General features: G+C 43.2%; 1 protein-coding gene across 2 annotated transcripts in view; it reads left to right on the top strand.

The window, feature by feature from the left end:
* The window catches only part of Klp3A (kinesin-like protein 3A), a 67275-nt gene extending 49188 nt beyond the window's left edge, over positions 1 to 18087 (top strand). For both annotated transcript variants that reach the window (XM_055064223.2, XM_055064218.2), the window contains exons 22-26: positions 3066 to 3152; positions 6474 to 6596; positions 9114 to 9164; positions 15194 to 15325; positions 17278 to 18087. In XM_055064223.2, coding sequence (XP_054920198.1) covers positions 3066 to 3152; positions 6474 to 6596; positions 9114 to 9164; positions 15194 to 15325; positions 17278 to 17358 — 474 coding nt within the window. In that variant the 3' untranslated portion in view covers positions 17359 to 18087. The remainder of the gene's footprint in view (positions 1 to 3065; positions 3153 to 6473; positions 6597 to 9113; positions 9165 to 15193; positions 15326 to 17277) is intronic.
* The last annotated feature ends 888 nt before the right edge of the window (positions 18088 to 18975 follow it).

The raw sequence follows: 18975 nt of genomic DNA on the forward strand, positions 1-18975 counted from the left end.
GACGTTGTTACTGCTGCAACCAAACGGGCTTCGTGCCCCGTGCATCCTCTCCTCCTCTCCATCTCTCAGCATCTTGTCCATTGTCTTCCTCTCCACGCTTTCCTCCTCCTCTTCACAGTCCAACCACTGAAGCATGAAAACTCGCTCCACTCTGGAAAGAAAGGTTTGCTTTATTGAAGTGGCACGTAAATCGTGATAGGAATATGAGTGCCTGACACTGATCACATACAATGGCAGTTAGCCTATTGGCACAGGTGAAAGAATGTTGGATTAATTTCATTGCTCTTCTTCTGTCCATAGTCATTGGGGACGTAAGCTAAATTTTTGTTCACATTGCTCTTGCACCGCACACTTTTTTTACGTGCAGCTGCTACTTTCAAGTATGTCCCCTTCAGGTGCCAATTCTGTTTCATAAGAATTTAGCTTTACCACATTTCTTGCATCTTCATAACCATCAAAGGTGTACAGCTGCTAAGTGAATTAAGAATTCTTAATGCTTAGAGTTCCTTCAAGTTTACAGAATCTGGATTCAATGCAAAAACTCTACAGGAATGCTGAGTATCACGTACATTAACTATTTCATTTCGAACATACATGAAAAATACCTGTAGTACAGCCACGTGAAAGATATTCCTGATGTAGACCATTGAGAAATATGATGGAACAAGTGAACCCACTACGTGATCACACACTGACACCAAGAGATAGCATCCAGCAGTTTACTTTCCAACTCGTTTTTCTGGCGTATTTGCAGCACACGTGCAATCAGAATTGGTTCGAAATGCATGGACACCTCTGAAATACATTATCAAAGTGTTGATGCACTATGCAGACATGCACAATTAAGTGTGCAGCACCTGAAGGGGATATTATACCATTCCTGAGCAAGTCGCCGTACACTTGTACCAATAGCTGCAGCCTTACTAACCCCGATATATTTGTCCTCCCACTTTGACTGTTTATTCGAAGGGCACCTTTTTTTCTTTCCAGAAAAGTTCTATAAAATATGACATACTCATTAGATTCGAGTACGAAACCAAAACTACAATAGGTGCTGTCCACATCCCATCCCCCAATTTTAGATCCCGTCTACTATGGTGTGCAACACAGTTAAAGAAATAATGGATCTCAAATGCCATGTATGGCACTGTAGATAACAGTCTCAGGGCAGTCAATAGTCATAAAGGCTCGGACAGTGATCACTAGTGATGTTCGGTCCACTGTGGCTTGGATGCAATACATTCCATAGGATAGGATAGGATAGGAATAACTTTAATAAAGTGCCGGCAAACGACGATTTAACGAGTCGTGACGCTGGCCAAGCGTCGACCCGGGGTTATACTCTACTCTGCACTAGCCCCGTTGGGCCCGTTTGTAGTGGGTCACGAGGCTTGTGCTTTTCGAGCGCACCCCGGGCCTGCTGGACGGCCCATAGTTGTGAGTCCTTGTCTGTAGACTGCAGTGCACTTTGAAGTTCTGGCGGGTAAGTCCTGGAGGTAGCTGCCGTCGGGAACCTGGCACAGTCCCACATGATGTGCCATTGGTCCGCCGGACCCGCTGCACAAACACCACACAGCCCACTCGGATAGAGCTCTGGGTGAAGCACGTGCAGCATTGCGGGGGCGAGGAGTGACGCGGTCTGTATTTGTCTTAGGATTACGGCCTCCTCCCGACTGAGTGCCGGGTGGGGAGGCGGCATTGTCCGTCGAGCTAAGCGGTAACACTTGGTTACTTCTGCATAACTAGTCAATCTGTCCTTGGTTTCGAACCACCACACGGAACGGTCACTCTCGGGGGCGCGGAAGGTAAGCGCTCGCGCCGCCGAATGGGCCGTCTCGTTGTGGTTCGGTGAGGATGCACACTCGCCGGCGTGCGCCGGGAACCACTTGATACAGACGGTGCTGCCGCGGTCTTGAAATTGGAGCTTGCCGATGATGGCGGCCGCCAATTGAGTGCAAGTATTATCCCATTTTTCCAAGTGAGAGATGGCTTGGAAATGCAAAATGCTATTTCTGTCTCTTATTGTGAAAATCTGATGAGGGAACGATCGAGGGTATTGCGTTACTAATTTTCTGAAGTACGAAAATTCGGGTGTGCATTTATCGAGGGCAACTGCCTATTTCGTTTCTGGTCGTAAGGAATTCGGTGTGCGTTACAGTTGGACATATAAAAAAAAAGCATGAACACTAAATACAGTAACTGCGTTTACTTTCCTTCCATACGAGAAAGGTTCTAGCATCTCTATTGGGATATGCTAGAAACCCTGCTGGATGAGTTATAGAACCAATTCTTTAACAGAAACTTAAATTGCAGCTGCCATTACACGTATGTTTCATGAGTATACATTATAAATTGTCCTTTTGTTTGTCTCTGTTGCTGTTCTGGCATCAGCTGTAAAGCAGAGAACCTGTTCAAAGTCCTTATGAAGCAGTCTGTGGTATAAGAAAAAAGAAAACTGAACTGATACAGTAATATAACTTTTAGTGTTTGTATGAAAATTTAGTATTTCACTGCTTTGGATGTAGCATTGTTAAAATTTTAAGGTTGGCGAGTCTGCAGTAGCTTCGGTTCTTCGCTCATGTGCATTTTCGCTCATTGTACTATACAGTAACTCTATTGGTATCATCTTATTATTGCACCTTTTGAGAAATTGGAACGGTTTTATATAGTTTTATGTGGCATTTGTGTAGCAGCTAATGTAGCTTTAAATCATAGTAGCACGCTTGGCTGGCACATAATAGGCCCACAATCAATAGAATCCTGAGATAGTTATGATTTCTCTTCTGTATTTAAATCTGCTATTTACATTGGTTACATTCAAAGTCGCATGCCAATTTGAGCCTGAGAAAAGTTTAGAAAAGCTATTGCGTTGGTGTAAAGCTCGCATACTTCAAGGTCTTGTGGGGGGCAAGTTAATTGAAGCTCAGCCTCTTTCATAAGGGGTCACAGAGTGGAATGATCGTGAATCACTAGGGTGAGGCTGAGAGTGGTGCAGCAGTGAGAAGAACGAGGTAATTCACCCACTGCCGATGCGGTAAAGTGAAGGCATTGTTCATTGCTTGCAGGCACTCGCAAACGTCAAAGGCAGCCGCGTCGAGTTCTTCGAAGACATCAGTTCTGCCAAAAAGATCAACAAGCGGAAGCCTCTAGCCGTAAGGGTTGTTTGTGATCCTGTTGGTATTTTATTTGGTGCACCCCCCACCCTCCCTTGCATTGCTTTTCTGCTCATTGCTGGTAAACGGTGCAAAAAGACAGGGAAACGCATAATGCGGCATCCCTTTTTTGTAGTGCACCTTGTTGCACTTTTCGACAGTGCTTTATTACTAACCCCAGAAGATAATGCAAGCATCTTATAACAGTTTCATCCGATAGAAAAATGTCATAGTTTATCTGCAGGTTTTGTAGTGTTCCTTGAAAGTGAAACTGTTTTACCCGGCATAGTGACTTAGCAGCTATGATGTTGCAATGCTAAACATGAAGTCGTGGGATCAAATTCCTGCCATGGCAGCCACATTACGATAGAGGTGAAACGCAAGAACGCCCATGTGCCATGCATTGGGTGGCCAATAAAGCTCTTCAGGTGGTCAAAATTAATCCAGAGTCCCTTAATACACTGTGCCTCATAATAAGATTGTGGTTTTGGCAAATGAAACCCCAGAATTAAAAAAAAAAGAAGGAATGAGACTCATGTTTAAGTCTTCCAAAGCTTTTAAAGGGACACTAAAGGTGAATACTTAGTCGACGTGGACTGTTTAAATATTATTCGAGACACCTCGCAAGGCTTGTTTCATGTCAAGAAATGACATAGTTTACGAGAAAATTGCATCTGAAGGGTCCGAATACCTCTATCGCACTTCAAATATCCCGCCACCCAAGCGGGGAGTGGTGATGTTGCATGTGCCATCACCGTCCTTTGCTGCCTTCAGTGAGTAAAACGGCACCCGACAGACGGCAGTACAAATTTTTGCATGGAACGCAAATGCACGGCCATGGAGAAACCGAGCCAAGACAGAGCGGTGGATCTGCCGCTGCAGCTGCTTTTTGTCAAGTGGCGTGGACAGTTCGGGCTTCCTGATACATCACATGGAAGGGGAGTTCTGTGCTACTTGCAGTTTGTGCGAGTTTCGCAAACCAGCAAAACCAGTGCAGCACTACGCTATAACGAAACTGCTGAAACACGAAAGCACGGGCAGTGCAGAGTCGAGCAAAAGGATGGATAAGTGGGCTAGTTGGCGCGTGCTTTTAGCGTTTTGTAGTTCCTGTGTGTTTTTAGCGCTCAAAGTGTTTATTATAATGCAGAGTCGAGCGAAAACAAAACCTTTCGACCGCCTGTGTTGTTGTCAAGGGTGATGTCAATCAATTCTTTAAAAAATAATGAAATGAACTGGGCAAGTAGCATTTTCTTTTGTCTTATAAAGCTATACAATGGTGTTTTTATAACGAGTAGTTGAGAACTAGTGACAGAGATTAAATGAGCAGTACCTTCGTCATCGGTGGAGTCTAATCGTCTGCTGCATTTACCGCAATTTCTGAATTACTAAGGCTCTCTGTTTGTGACACTTTTAACGCCTTAGAGATTCTCGTGCACTAATCTATCACTTTAGCTCGACTTACTATTTGCCTTTGGTGTCCCTTTAAGTTTTACGAAGTGCTTATAAATTCTTGAATTTTGCTTTCAGCAAAGCTTAGTTAATTTTATTTGTGTATTTGACCATGAGATTTTCGTAAGCTGTAATTTCAAGCAGTTGAACCTGATTAGCATCTTTGTAGTGGTAGGCAGAGGTTTATGTGCAAAAGGCCTAATGAGCATTTGTGAGCAATAAAAAAAAAGTTTGCTTGTTGTTTACACAATGTCTTGCTTTGAAGATTTCATGCATTATGTGGTGCTTTATTTCTTATAGATGTACTGTTGGGGTACTTAAAGGCCATGAAAACCTATTAATTTTGTACGCAAGAGCTATTGCAAACCCTGTATCCAATATTCGTTGGCATATATATATATATGGTACACACTGATATTGACAACATTCTAGAGTTGCTTTGTTATATCCAATAATTTGACATTTTTGCTTGTTAAATCGGCGTTCGACTGTGCTATTTCTGTATTGCTCCCCTGGCTTATTCCATGGCTAGTGTATCAGTGTGTATCATTCTGTCTCTCTGCTCGGTACTTGCATTATAACCAATAATAAAACGAAAGTAATATACAGTTAAATGTCGATATAACTAACTTGAATATAATGAAATTCTAGATGTAATGAAGTATTTAACATTCTATTATTTCTTGTCCATGAACACTATGTATATTGAACCTCAGCATAACGAAGTGTGTTTATACACAATTTGAATAAAACGAAATTTCACTGCTACTGTGAAGGAATACCGAGGCAGTAAATAGAAATTTCTGAGGACTCAGTTGGTCAAATGGTTGAAATACATGTGGCTGCTTAAGAACTTGCCTCTACAATCGTGCAACCCAGAGCGGCCACCAAAGCGGTACAGTGTCACGTTCCGTATGAAGTGAAAATGTAACGAGATTCTATCACGCCCCATGGGTGATCTATCACGCCCCATGTACCTGGAGCACTGTGTGCTCTAGGTACAAGTGAAAAGTTGAGAGGGTGAGCCAAGAAGGATGCTCGCTTGATGAGCACTGTCTTCCCGCATGAGGAAGGGGAAAGGAGCGAGCTTCCAGTAATGCGTGAGTGAGTGGGACAGGGGTTAACATGCGTCTCCTTTTCTAGCGCAGCTGTGGCAGTGCATGGCCGTCAGTGTGGCTTGACCGCATGCACAGCCTGTGTACCCTGCTTCTGAGGTAACCTGCCGCACATGCAAAGACTGGGCGAGCTGAGATGGCATGGCAGTGGGCCTTCCCTCTTTTAGTGATGGAGGTTGCGCAATCTCGAGTTTTGAAGATGCATCTAAGCAACAAGCAGATAAAGCATTTGTCTCCCGGCTGCTGGCGTTTTTCATGATGGCATCGCCCCACTGTGACCAACACTATCAGCCGCGGGGGCAGAGTGTACATAAAAGCATGGCTGGCTTTGCTTTGTACTGCCAATGTGACGATACCGTCAACACGGCAGGAAACCGCATGTTTCGTTGCCGACTCTCAAAGTGAACAAAACAATTTTTTTCTCATTTAAACTTGCTTTTGCCAATTCCGTACTAATTCGGAAAATTTTGCAGGCCCTTCCATGTAAGAGAAGTCCATCTGTGACTGTACTCATTTTGCGTAAAATATTGAAGTTCAATAGAACATAATTTTGATAACAAAGCAATTTGCTGATATTACCAACTTCATTATGTGGAGGTTTTTCTTTACATGGTGTGTACATTTACGCAGTTTTAATGCCTACATACCAATCAACTAACCCAGCAACAATATCCACACATTTATGAAACCTCACCATGTCACTATCACAGCACCTTGTTTTGTTGTGACACCTTGTGCGGCATGCGCGTTGTTGCAGACGAAAACGGGCATCAAGCCACAAGTCCTCACTTTCCAAGACCTGGAGTCGAGCATCGAGAGCGAACACTACAGCGATGTTGAAAACGACCCGGACTGGTGTCTCAGCAGTGAACTGCGCCAGGTAACCGCACGTTTCACTTTCATCACTCTGGGCAAGTTCACAATAATCTGCCCTGTGCTCAACAAATGCAATGTTCAGATGTTTGCACCAGTTGTTGTGAAACAGAATTATGAGGCTCTTTCATCACAACTACAGGGCCGCTAAAAAGGAATGGGTGAGGCTAGATTGCTGGATTATATTTACGGATGTTATTCAGGGTCACTTGCCTAGTTTGCCATTCGTGTCACACCATGGACAAAGGAAATTCGTCACCAACTCCAAACATTAATGTTCCACAATATCACATTCACGCATGTGCATTTCTAGCTACACACACGCAAGACGTGTCTCACCTCCATTCATTTCCTACTCTACTGGCATGCCCAATCCTTCCCATTACCCTTGCCCAGGGTGCCCTCACATGGAATCGCTCATAGGTTGGGCCTTACTGTGAACTGAGGATTCATACCTGAGAAAGGACTAAAAAAAAATTGAAGCTGGTGATAGCCATGGGATCAGTTTCTCTCAACTATACTGTTGGCCTCCTGTGACGTACAGCACGGAACAAACCATTTGAGACAATTGGCACGTGAGTCGCGTCGTATACCATGTGAGAGTGCACCAGTTTCCATTGAGTCGCAGATAAAGGAGTGAAACATGAGAATCGTAGTCAACCACACCGCTATTTTTGCATGCGTCATATCGTATGGCAGCAAGTTTCTCATAAAAGCAAGAGACTTAGCAGGGGTACGGGAACAACTGGTGAGGACCATCCCTGTCCATGCCTGACCCACTGAACAGATCTTCGATAACTGCCGACTCTGCTACACGTCTCCCTCAAATCCCTTGCCTCAATATTTCGCGAAATGAAAATGCATATAGAGCTGCGTTCAAATTTTGCATTGGGGAGTATTGTAATCGTGAGTGAATTTTTTTCACCTCTGTGAATGGCCTTAGAAATGGTAAGCTGCCATGTAAGAAGTGTCATTCAAAGCACTGTTGTGTGTATGAGTTAAGGGGAAGCTTCTCCCAAGAAGCTCCTATCCTGGTACATGGGAATGAAGAAATAATTTTGCTCAGCATGCACTGCACCACATTTAATGTGATTTGTTGCATATGGAAGAAAGTTAAAATCTGCCAAACTGCAAGGAGTAGATAATTTTACACCATTTCTTTTTAAACAAATTGTTGAAAATCACATAATTTAATAACTGTAGCATTGTGCTTGCAACTCTAACTTAAGCATAATGAAACATAACTTATGTAGCCTGCACTTGTTAGACATCTTAAGTGGACAAAATTGATGTTTTGTACTGCACTATAAAAACTCCACTAATTCACAAGTACTTTCACAAAACCATCGCTATCATTAACAATTTCATGTCAGCTGCTATATATTGTCCACTTTAGATGCTATGACAGATGCAATTCTTTCTCAACTTATCGATCTTCTGTAATTTCTATTTACAAAAAATTGAGGCCCTAGTTTGAAATTTAGGTTTCAGGCCCTAGGGTGAAATTTTGCTTCTTATGGTTGGTAGAATTCCGCTCTCTCATGTGCAGCAAATTTCATTCATACTCGTTCGGCAGTTGTCTAACAAGAGCATTGCAGTACTTCACACGTAAATACGAAAGTGAGAGTTGGCCCAGAGTTATAATCTCCTGGCTGAATCCATCTTCCTTTACTCTGAATGTGCACCTTCTGATGAGCTGAAGGCCAAAATCCAATCATTGCAACTGCATGTAAGCAGTCCATCAATTCCCACTTCCTTCTTCATGCCAACTTCATTCTTTCTACGCACCTCACCATGGGCATGCACATGTAATACCTCTGTGCACACTGTACATAATGTAACTACTTTGCATGTTGCATTAGAGGGAGGGCACCTATGATGAGGGCCACTATCAGCCGCACCCCAAGATAACAAGAAAGATGAAATCTCGAGGAAGAATACCAGCTAGTCTGCGGCCAAGGACGAGTGGTATGCCGGACCACCGGCACTGCCACACCAAATGTGGCTGCGGTCTCCTTCAATGGTGGTCTCCGCAGATTGAACTAAACTGCACTGCCTCTCTGCATTGCGCTTTCTTATTGAAATCTTGGATGCTGTGATGGTTGAGCATGGATGAGGCCTATCGGTGTTGCCATTGCAGTTGAAAGGTGGCCACGACATTCTGTTGCTTAACCAGAAGTCGCGTGTTCAATTGCCGCTGGCAGCATTTCGATGGGTACTGTGCATTGGGTGCACGTTAAAGAATCCCAGGTGGTCGAAATTAATCCAGAGCCCCCCGCTACGGCGTGCCTCATAATCGTATCATGGTTTTGGCACGTAAAACTCCAGAATTTAATTCTAATTTTAACATTTCGGTGGGGACAAGATGGGAAAAAGATAAAAGCTTGTGTATCATGTTTTGGGTGCAAATTAAGCGACCCAAAGCGGTGAAAATTACTCCAGAGCCCTTCTCTTCAGCACCTCTCGTAGCCTTTGTGTTGGTTTGTGATGTTGAATTGAATCACTCTTCTTTTATTCCCTTTAGGCCAGCCGCAAGCGGAAGTCGCAGGAGGAGGAGAAGCCTAAATCCATGAAGGTATGTGTTGCTCTTCCGTGCATAGGAAGGGGGACTTCATTAAAGGGACCCTGAAACGATTTTGACGATATTCTGCAAACACACTGAATCGTTGGAGTAGGTCCTTCTGATCATTAATTGACACATCTAAGTGCTCCGTGTAATGCATGTAATTTATTATAAGGTTTTAAAAATGCACATCGCTGCCGATCGCAGCACACTGCTCGGCGGAATTTTAAGCCGCCCCTACCCCTGTGACAGAAATCACCCATATGACGTCAGTGAGGCGAGCTATCCGACTGGCTGACCAGGGCATGTGATCGATAATTTTTCCAACTTTATGGTAAACAAATGATATTCATAATAGTTGGAATGTTAATTTGCTTTTATAAAAAGAATATAACATAAAAAGAATGCACCAGAACAATTTTTCAGTAATTTTTCACCAGTTTGCATTGAAAACTATGCACCAACTAGCCCCACAACGTGTTTTATTTCAGTACACTTAAGCAGTTACGGCACACAGCAACTGTCGTCTGCTTGTGTTACAACATGCACCGTCTTTGACGAGAGCTCCGCCGTCAGTGTCGGTCTGTCTTTTCGCGATTGCTATGATTCGACTTTGTTGCGTTGTGAAATGCAAACATAGCGATGTCAAGCTGCGACATCGTGTCCTTGTGCAAGCCAGTAGACGAGCGGACTGGCTGCAGCGCATTGGACAGCCGCTATCCGATGGGCGCCAGGATTTGCGCGATTGTGGCCGTCACTTTACACCGGAAGATTACTAACGCAATAGCGTTTAGCGAGTCCAGTATTAGGGTAAACGCAAGCGCAAGGGGACAGGGCCTGGCGGTGTCCCCTTGCGTGTCGTTTCAGGGGATGAACAGAAGCGCAAATGTGAATGGTCTGCACGGTGCAGCCACCTGGTGGCATAGAGCTCAACCACACACAGTAGCAGTAACAAAATGTATTCTTCTTTGCTGCTGGTGTAAATTTTTCGCAGGAGTGTAATCGTTGGCATGTTGTTTTCGTAAATGTTTAAAATGTTTTACACTTGGTTAGAGCAATATTAGCTCTTTCTTTGGCTGGTTAAGCTCTACGCCAACGGGTGGCTGGACCGTGGAGACCGATCAGGCAGCTCACGTACGTCTACGCTAAAGTTCCTTCATCAGCTTGAGTTTATGCCTTCACCGTTCCGTCGAAACGTTCTGCTAGTGTGTGATTACCGGAATACCAGACACGTTCGGCGCTATGACAGAATGCTCGCAATGCATGCTGCTTCGATAGCTCTTGCTTGTGGTTGACAGCCAAGTCGCTAGCGGAGACGTTTCGCGCGGGCGGGGGCGGGCTCCAAAGCAGCTGGAAGTGGACGATGTGACGTCACATCGTGACGCAGAACCAGTGAAGGCAGAGCTTAGCCCCGATCGCTCGGCGAACGAGTTGTGGAGGAAAAGCATGGCTAGGGAGGAGGGTAACTTGTAATAGCTTCACTTAAATTGTGGTGCGAATGTTCTACTTAAGCTGTACCCTACGCGTCTATGAAACTTGTCTGAACCGTTTCAGGGGCCCTTTAATGGAGTTAAGGAAATCGCTTTTGGCATGCATGTGTGTATAGATAACTCCTGCACAACACCTGGCACTTTTCAGAAGAGGACTGGCAAAAATTTGTAGATTATGATTTCATTGTTTTATGAAATCGCTGTTCTTGATTTTCCAATTTTCTTTGTGGTATGGATGTTGTGCTGTTTCTCTCACCTCCTCTTGTTTATGTGCAGCGACTACAGTTGACTTCCGTTAATTCGACCCTGCCAGGAACAACGAAATTAATCCAATTATCCAGCGAGTCGAGTTAAACAACATGCAGAAAAAAAACGTAAAAAAAAACGTCGCTGATTCATTTGGACCAATGTATGGACCAATGAGAAAGTAGCACAGCCATTTGCTTCCATTTGATGCTCAAATAGACCTAGTCTGGCCACAATAACTCCTCGCGGGCTGTGTCAGCTACATGGTCGGCAGCATTAACCCGCTCTAGCTTGTATGGAGTGTGGGGTGATAAATATGCGGTGGTGCTTCGCACTGAATTTTTCGCTGCACAAAATTCGGTGCTAGAGATCCCTTCATGAAAGTTGGCCTTTATGCAGCAAAGCACACGAGCATCGCTAACGCAATTCTTGGCCCAATTTTCCTGGGATAGAAAAGAAGGCAAATATCGTAACCGGACATTGTGCTACCATTATTGCTTGAAAAGTTTTCCTATAGCACGTAAAAAGTGAGCGTTTTGTATGGGAGGATGACATTCATTTAACGCATTGATTGTCCCCGAAGCTCTGCCAAGAGACGCTGCCAGTAAGGGAGTCGCTATTGGAGTCACCATAGAGGTTAGGCATATGTACTGGCCAAGTTCGAATTATTTGGCAAAAGCCAATTTTAGGATTGAAATAAAAATTTGGGCCCATAAATATGCATAGACGCCAGCCGGGACTTTTGGTCAGGATCAAATTAGCCAAGAAACAAAGTTAACTGGAGTCAAATAAGAGGAAGTCTACTGTATATCCGGAGGGCATGTTGTAGACAGCAGTCAGCTGTGTGTAAAAGACAGTTCTTTAGATAGTAAAACTTTTACATGAGGAACACAGATATAATACTTGGATGTAACGAAGTAAGTTTAAAATTTCCTTGGCCATGCTTTATTGCAAGAAATATTCTACTACTGTATATAAAATCAAAATTCAAGATCCAAGGCAGTATTGGGTGCATTGAAATGAATATTTGTTAGCCAACAGCTCAAAATATGTATTCTGGTGATAAGAATGTGAAGTACGCAGTAAGTGCAACTTAAAACTACACATTCCGGACGCATGTCCAGAAGCTTCACTTGGCTGGCCCCTTAGTCGGGAAGCCCATATGCCAATCCTGAGTGATCACGTGGTTGCTTATTAAAGACCATGCAAAGGGTTAGCATTGCTCACTTGTCATGCATTTACATGACAAGCCACTGATGGGCCATCACAATTGGCCCATGGGAGACATCACACGTTCGTTTCTTCTGAATAGACTCGATTACAATATATGTATATATATATATATTTTCTTTTTCTTGCTGATACTAGTGTGTAAACTTAAAGCGAATGTTAGATTAAAAAGAAAGTATTTTTTTATTGGATGTGTCCTTGTTAAAAGAAGGTTTGACTGCATACCGGCCGCGATTGCTTAGCAGCCGGGGTGTTGCGCTGCTAAGCACGAGGTCACGAGATCAAGTCCCAGCCATGGCGGCCGCATTTCGACGGGGGCGAAATGCAAAAACACCTGTGCTCCATGCATTGGGGGCAGGTTAAAAAATCCTCGGGTGGTTAAAATTAATCGGGAGTCCCTCACTATGGCATGCCTCGTAACCAAATCATGTTTTTGGCACATAAGACCCCAGAATTCAATTGGACTGTATGTATTGCTCATTTAATAACTTCAGTCAATGCAATGCAAGAGAAAATGTTTATCAGTAGCATCAGTGTCCAGAAACATACATGTGCCCACCTTGAATTGCTGCCGTGCCCTAACGTAAAATGCTACTTTCTTTTGTGCAGAATGGACAGGCTGTAAACAGCACACTTTTATTTCTGTTAATTATTCCACTGGCTTTGTTTTAAGCAAAATGAAATAAGTCTGCATTATGTTTGCTTGAAGAGACTTTGACAAAATGGCATAAGCTTTTCCAAAGTGAATGCCGGATTGGCCAGTGGTGGTGTCTCTGTGTTACGAATTACTAATCTAATCTTTTACTAGTTACTAATCAGTGTTACTAATACAACAGACTGATACATAAGTTACTAATGCAGTAGATGAACTCTAAGAAAAGCCATCTTAATGTTAAGCTAAACATTTTTGAAGCCTTTCTCATTTCCTGTACATCTAGAACTTTGGTTAGGCTGAACAGCAGTTAAGAAAAAACACATTGACATACAAGGTTCCTCACAAAGTCTACCGCAGTATTGAAACAGGCAAGATTGCTACACTGTCTAGAAATTACAAAATTAGGTATTCATGTTTTTGAACGATCATGGCCGTTCATTTCAGCTGTCCCTGCTCCGTTTGTCCTTCAAGCGGCTAAAATTTGTGGCTAAGAAATGGCTAGAAAATGGCTGTGTGAATTTCAAAACTACTTTGTTTTCTGAGCTCTCTGTCCCGGTGTTAGCAGATGTGGTCACACATTTCCTGTTAAGCTTAGGAGCACCCACAATCAAGAACTTACCGCATAAATGGGCGCAAGTCATTGCAAATATTTTATTGCCCGAGTGAACGTGCAGGTATTTTAAGATCGAAAGGTTGTGGATTTGATTTCAAGCTGTCGTAACTGCATTTTGAAGAAAGCAGAGTGCAGAAATGGCTGTGTGTGATCTTTAGAAATGCATCTGCCTCGGGTGCTCAAAATAAGCATGAAGTCCTTCCCTGTGTAGATTTTTAGATGTAAGGCCACGCCAAATGAAGTATACTTTGTCTTAATGAACCCTCTTAATGTGATAAAGACAATGTTATGGTTTGTTTGTTTGTTTGGTTCCAGAAGTATAATTTAGTTCCAGCCATTCATTATATTGAGATGTGGTTTCTTAAAACTGCCAAAATTTATCAAAGTGAGGAGTTCATCCTAATGTTGTGGACAGCAGTAGCACATACAATGAAGCAAAATAAAGATGGCATCACTTTGAAATGCCTCTCAAGAGCTATGTTTTGTAACAATCAATTGTTCCATTCTGTTTGTCCTTCATTAATAACTTGCATGACAGTGTGATGCTATTATTGCTAAGATAAGCCGGTAAGTGCAGTGTATAAGAAATGAATAGAGCTGTACAAAAATATTGTTTGCAGTACACAGTCTTAGGGCTCTAAACTGGACGTGAAGGCTTGCTCCAGGGGCCTTAGATGGGCAACTGCAACAAAATTTTGCTTTCGTTAAATTGCTTACGAGTTAGTAATATAAACAATCTATATAACCTTGGCATAACGGCCTTTGAATAGTACCTTAGCAGATGACACGGACAACTGGTAGTAAACGGGCATTGCACAACTCCCTGAACTGCATGCACGCATGCTGTCACGCTGTGGACACCTGGCTGCCCAGGCAGGCGCTGGTTCTCAACATTTCATGGTTTAGGTCTTTGAGTTGTGTTGTCAAAACCATTAAGTTTCGCAAGCTTTATGTGGCGTGTCCACTCATACGTCAAATTAGCACAAAGGCTGCTTCACGTCTATACCAAACATCTATACTCCATAATTCAGCACAGGCTCCGCCTACAAAACTGCACGGAACTTTCCCTCTGTACTGGAAAACATAGTTGGCAGGAGAGAGCAATGTTGAAGGAAGTTTGTCGCCACTGTGAGATTACAGAAATGAATCAACGTAATTGGTTGGAAGAGCAGAAATGGGTAAAGCCCGCCATATGCATTCCAACCAAGTCAGCTTACTGCTATCCTTTAAAAGTGCACAATCATTGCATTTTACCAACGGAAACATGAAGTTGAGTACCGCGCAATGATTGATGGAACGAAAAATGTTAGGCACAACATTGATAAACAGGAAAACAACGGTGCGGATTAGTGAGCAAACAAAGTTAGCCAACATTCTGGTTGACATTATTTAGGAAAGAAATGGAGCTGGGTAGGCCATGTAATGCGTAGCGTAGATAACCACCGGTCTGTTGAGTTACACAATGGGTGCCAGAAGAAAGGGAGCTGCAGTCGAGGACGGCAGGGAATTAGTTCATGCGATGAAATTTGGAAATGCTCAGGCATAAGAGGGGCTCACTGGCAGCGGACGGGGGTAATTGAAGATCTTCAAGAGAGGCCTGTATCCTGCAATATAAATAGGCTGATGATGACGGTGAATTGGTTGGCACATCTATACTTGTACTGTTTGAGTGTGACAGTGGTGTACTTGCTACTGCATTTTTAGGTTGTTTCGGGCTATATACATGATTAGACATGCTTGTTCTGGATGTCCTGAATTTTGTTGCGGTTGGTCTTTAAGTGCTATTGCTTGCTATTGTTTACTGAAGCGCTCTACATCGGCGGCTGCCTGCAAGTGCCGAGGACTGTGCCGCTCGGGACGCTGTGGATGTTCCAGGAAGCAGAGGAGCTGCTCCTCCCTGTGCTCCTGCAAGGGGGAGTGTCCCGTGGCGCAGCACCCCGTAAGTAGTAATACAGTTTCGTGGCAAGAGCCACCGTGGTAGCAGCAATTGCCTTAAATCCCCCCCCCCCCCACGGGTCCCCATTAGAAATTTTGGTTATGTATTTTACCACAAGAATTTTTCAGTTTGCTTCGTTATTAGTGGAGACGGGAGAAATTTTAAATGTTGCGTTGCCACGCTGCCAGATGGCAAGCTTCACTGCCGGTACGGACACGCTCTACTTCTGCCTCGGCTAGCCTCTGCGATACCTCTTCCCTGCCTTCTCCCATACCAAAGATGTAAGGCCACATCACGTTTATGTCACGAGCCCCACCTCTTTTTGTTTTCCTTTTCTTTCCTGTTTTGCTGCGTGGCACACCCTCAATGGTGGTGTGGCATGTTCTGCATTGGATGATTTACCGAGTTCACGTATTGTAATAGGTGACGTTGTGGATAGTGCATCTTGGGTGGAGGCATTCGTGTGTGTGACTGACTCTCTGGCTGGAAGCAGGGCTCCCTTGAAAGGAAGGGCGGGCAGGCTTCTGCTTGAAATTTCAGCTGGGAACGCTTATTCATCAGCTTTATTGGTCATTGCTATGAGGTGCGTGGGTGCTTTGTTGGTGATTGCTGTGAATGCGTGGGTACATTGCACTGCCTCCAGCATCAGCGAGTGCTACAAACCGCATTTAAAACTTTGCGAGCACGCACATTTTGAGCTGGTATCAGGATCGCCACGACAATTAACCACCTCAGAGTAAAGGAACACTAAAAAGAAAAATTATTCGAGCTGCATTAGCAAATTACTGCTTCTACAATACCGAAAAATTGATTGATCTTACCATGAGAAGAGTCTTTGTAAGTTCATAAGTGAGAAAAAAACACCAAAACGAAATGTGGGTGGTGACGCCAGCTCGCAGTGATGTCACCTGCTTGGGCCTAGTTAAGTTATTGGTGAAACGTAGACTGCATTGCATTCTAAAACAAAAAAAAAAAAAACGTAAACTGACCTTGCCAAGATTCAGGATCTTTTACTGGGCCAAAACTGCACAAAATATGAATTAAGTACTTTGAAATCTGACTCCACATGGACGGTGTTAAAGGCAGGTTGGTATGAGCTCAAAATTCAAGAAATTCAATTTTAACATTCACATTCTTCTAATAATAAACCTGTTACCGCAAAATTCACCAGCCTAAACTCGTTCAGGGTTTCTCTTTAGTGGCTCTTCAAGCTGTCTCTGGGATCAGCACCGTCCACCCAGCCAGACAGCCATCCACGCACTGTGCGAGAAAGAGCCAAAGAAATCTACGCTTCATTACTTGACAAGCACTGCTCAAGTGCTTGCAGGAGCCCGTATCCATCCCCATGAGGCTTCATTGGCAGCCACATGGTATAATGCTAAGCAATGCTGTGAGGAGGCAGCTGCAAAACACCCTGTGCCACTGTACACTTCAGAACAGCAGAACTCCTCTGTTATTTTGTCTATTAAAATACATATTGTAGGGGAATGTTCATAAAAGTGCCGAAGTGGTCTGGGTTTTAACTGTTCCTGAGTGGTACCCACTGTAGTAGCTTAGCTAGCGGCTATGGCATTGTGCTACTAAGTTTACTGGTTCATCGCAGCCGCGGTGGCCGAATTTCAATGGGGGGCAAAATGCAAAAGCGCTCCTGTTCTTAGGTATACTAAAGAACCCCAGGTGGTCAAAACTAATCCCGAATCCCACCCACTATGGTGTGTCTCATAATCAGATTGTGGTTTTGGCATGAATACCCCCAGAATTTCCATTCTTCTTTTCCTGAGTGGGTGCTTATCACTCCTGAGTGAGTGATAAGCTGCAGCAACTTTATAAAGGTGTTGCAGCTTATCCAGAGGTGCTCATTTAAAAAATAATACAAACAAGTTGTTTGTAGTTACTGAAAGTGGCTTAGACTTCCGACTATATTTCTTTACTTTTGCCCTGCATTCTTCTTTCAGGAATCCGATTTGGCCATTCCAGAGGACACACTGACCGAAAGCTTGCCACAAAAGCAGCTCTCTCTTAGAAGCAAACAGTGACGTGACACATTGTGTACATATTATATATTTATATGCGTCTGTACGAACTTTTCATGAATTGGATGACGTAAATTTGTGTGGCCGCTCTACATCTTTCTTTTACCGCCTCTGAAGGAACACAGCTAGCGCTCTCTCGTAATGAACTCGCTGTTTTAATTTTGACCATTTCAATGTCTCCACTCATTTTAAGTGTTTTAATTTCATAATTATTGTCACTTTCTACTTCATTCATCACATTGCTCTGTGTCTGACAACTCAACCCTATGATGTGTTTTGTGACAAACATTTGACAGCCACCAAGACAGCATGGCAGTGACATCCAGAAGGTAACTTTAATCTACAAGTGTCATAGTGAACTGAGGGGCACTACAGTGGTTGAGGCCTGCACAGGAACTGTTGGCATCTTATGTCCCTTCTATAATTCATTCAGCTGCATGGATTAGGTTCGATCCATGCAGCGTTTTTCAGAGGAAGGCAGGTGCTGGGACAAGTAAACCATCTAATATTCGTCTTCTGTGCCGTGCATGCCTGTACATGTTGCGTGTGTGTGTGGAGAGTGACCATTGTTGGCTTACGTGGAGGTACTTCCAAAACACAAGTTACACAACCTGCCAAAAATATGTGTGGGCACATTGTCCTTTTATGCCTTGGATGGCGTCTTCTTGGGGCTTCTTTTTAGCGATTAATATGTGGATGTACAAATGAATAAATGTGTTCAGAAATTCAAAAGAGTCACTGACTAAATGGTGTCGGCAGTCTTGACCCCTTAAAGCCGAAGGGTGAACAGATATGATGACGGAGCACATTTGTATGCCCTGGCCTGCATTTTTACTCAAACAGACTTAAAAGGAGTTGCATTTACTGCCACCTTGTCATCACAAATTTTGCAACAAGCATTTTTTTTTTTTTTGCCTGCTTTGTTCAGCAAAACACTTCACATTTTTGCTTGCCTACTTGGTATGAACTTCCTTAGTCCACATCACGGTGGCAGGTTACCTCTTGGATGGCGAGGCGAGCTTCCATATTTAAAGGGAGACGCTCCTCAAAACAACTCTTTTTTTTTATTGTTCTAGAGGTTTCAAAACTCAGCCAATTATAAAATTTTCGATACAGAATTCAAATATGTAATTAGTGTTTGTGTAGCTGTTATAGTTTTTGAGTTATTTGATGCCCATGGGCAAAATATAGTCATCTTTTTGGGCACTTTGTTGTGTTCTAAATGTTAAAAAAAAAAGCATTGCACTGTAGCTTGTTTAGCTCTTTGTAGATCGCAAAGTGCCGATATCTAGGCAAACAGCATGCACACTTACCGGAACTAGGGAAAAAAATTAGAACATTTCAACTATATTTCTTTCTCAATTCCCTGAAATATAATCTCGCGTTTTTGCAACTACTGCAACAAAGATATTACTGGACAAAGATATTGCAATTTCAAGTAGATACCAGTACTGTACATATCTTTAAGAGTATGTATTCCAAATTTCGTTAGTATAAGACAATTATAAGTGTAGAAAGTTATTTTCTTGGGATTGTGAAAAAAATTTGTTGAAGTGTTCTAATTTTTTTTGTAGTTCCAGTAATTTTACGTACTGTTTGGATAGATATCGGCACTTTGCA

Source organism: Dermacentor andersoni, chromosome 3, assembly GCF_023375885.2.
Source record: "Dermacentor andersoni chromosome 3, qqDerAnde1_hic_scaffold, whole genome shotgun sequence".
Taxonomy (NCBI): Eukaryota; Metazoa; Arthropoda; class Arachnida; order Ixodida; family Ixodidae; genus Dermacentor; species Dermacentor andersoni.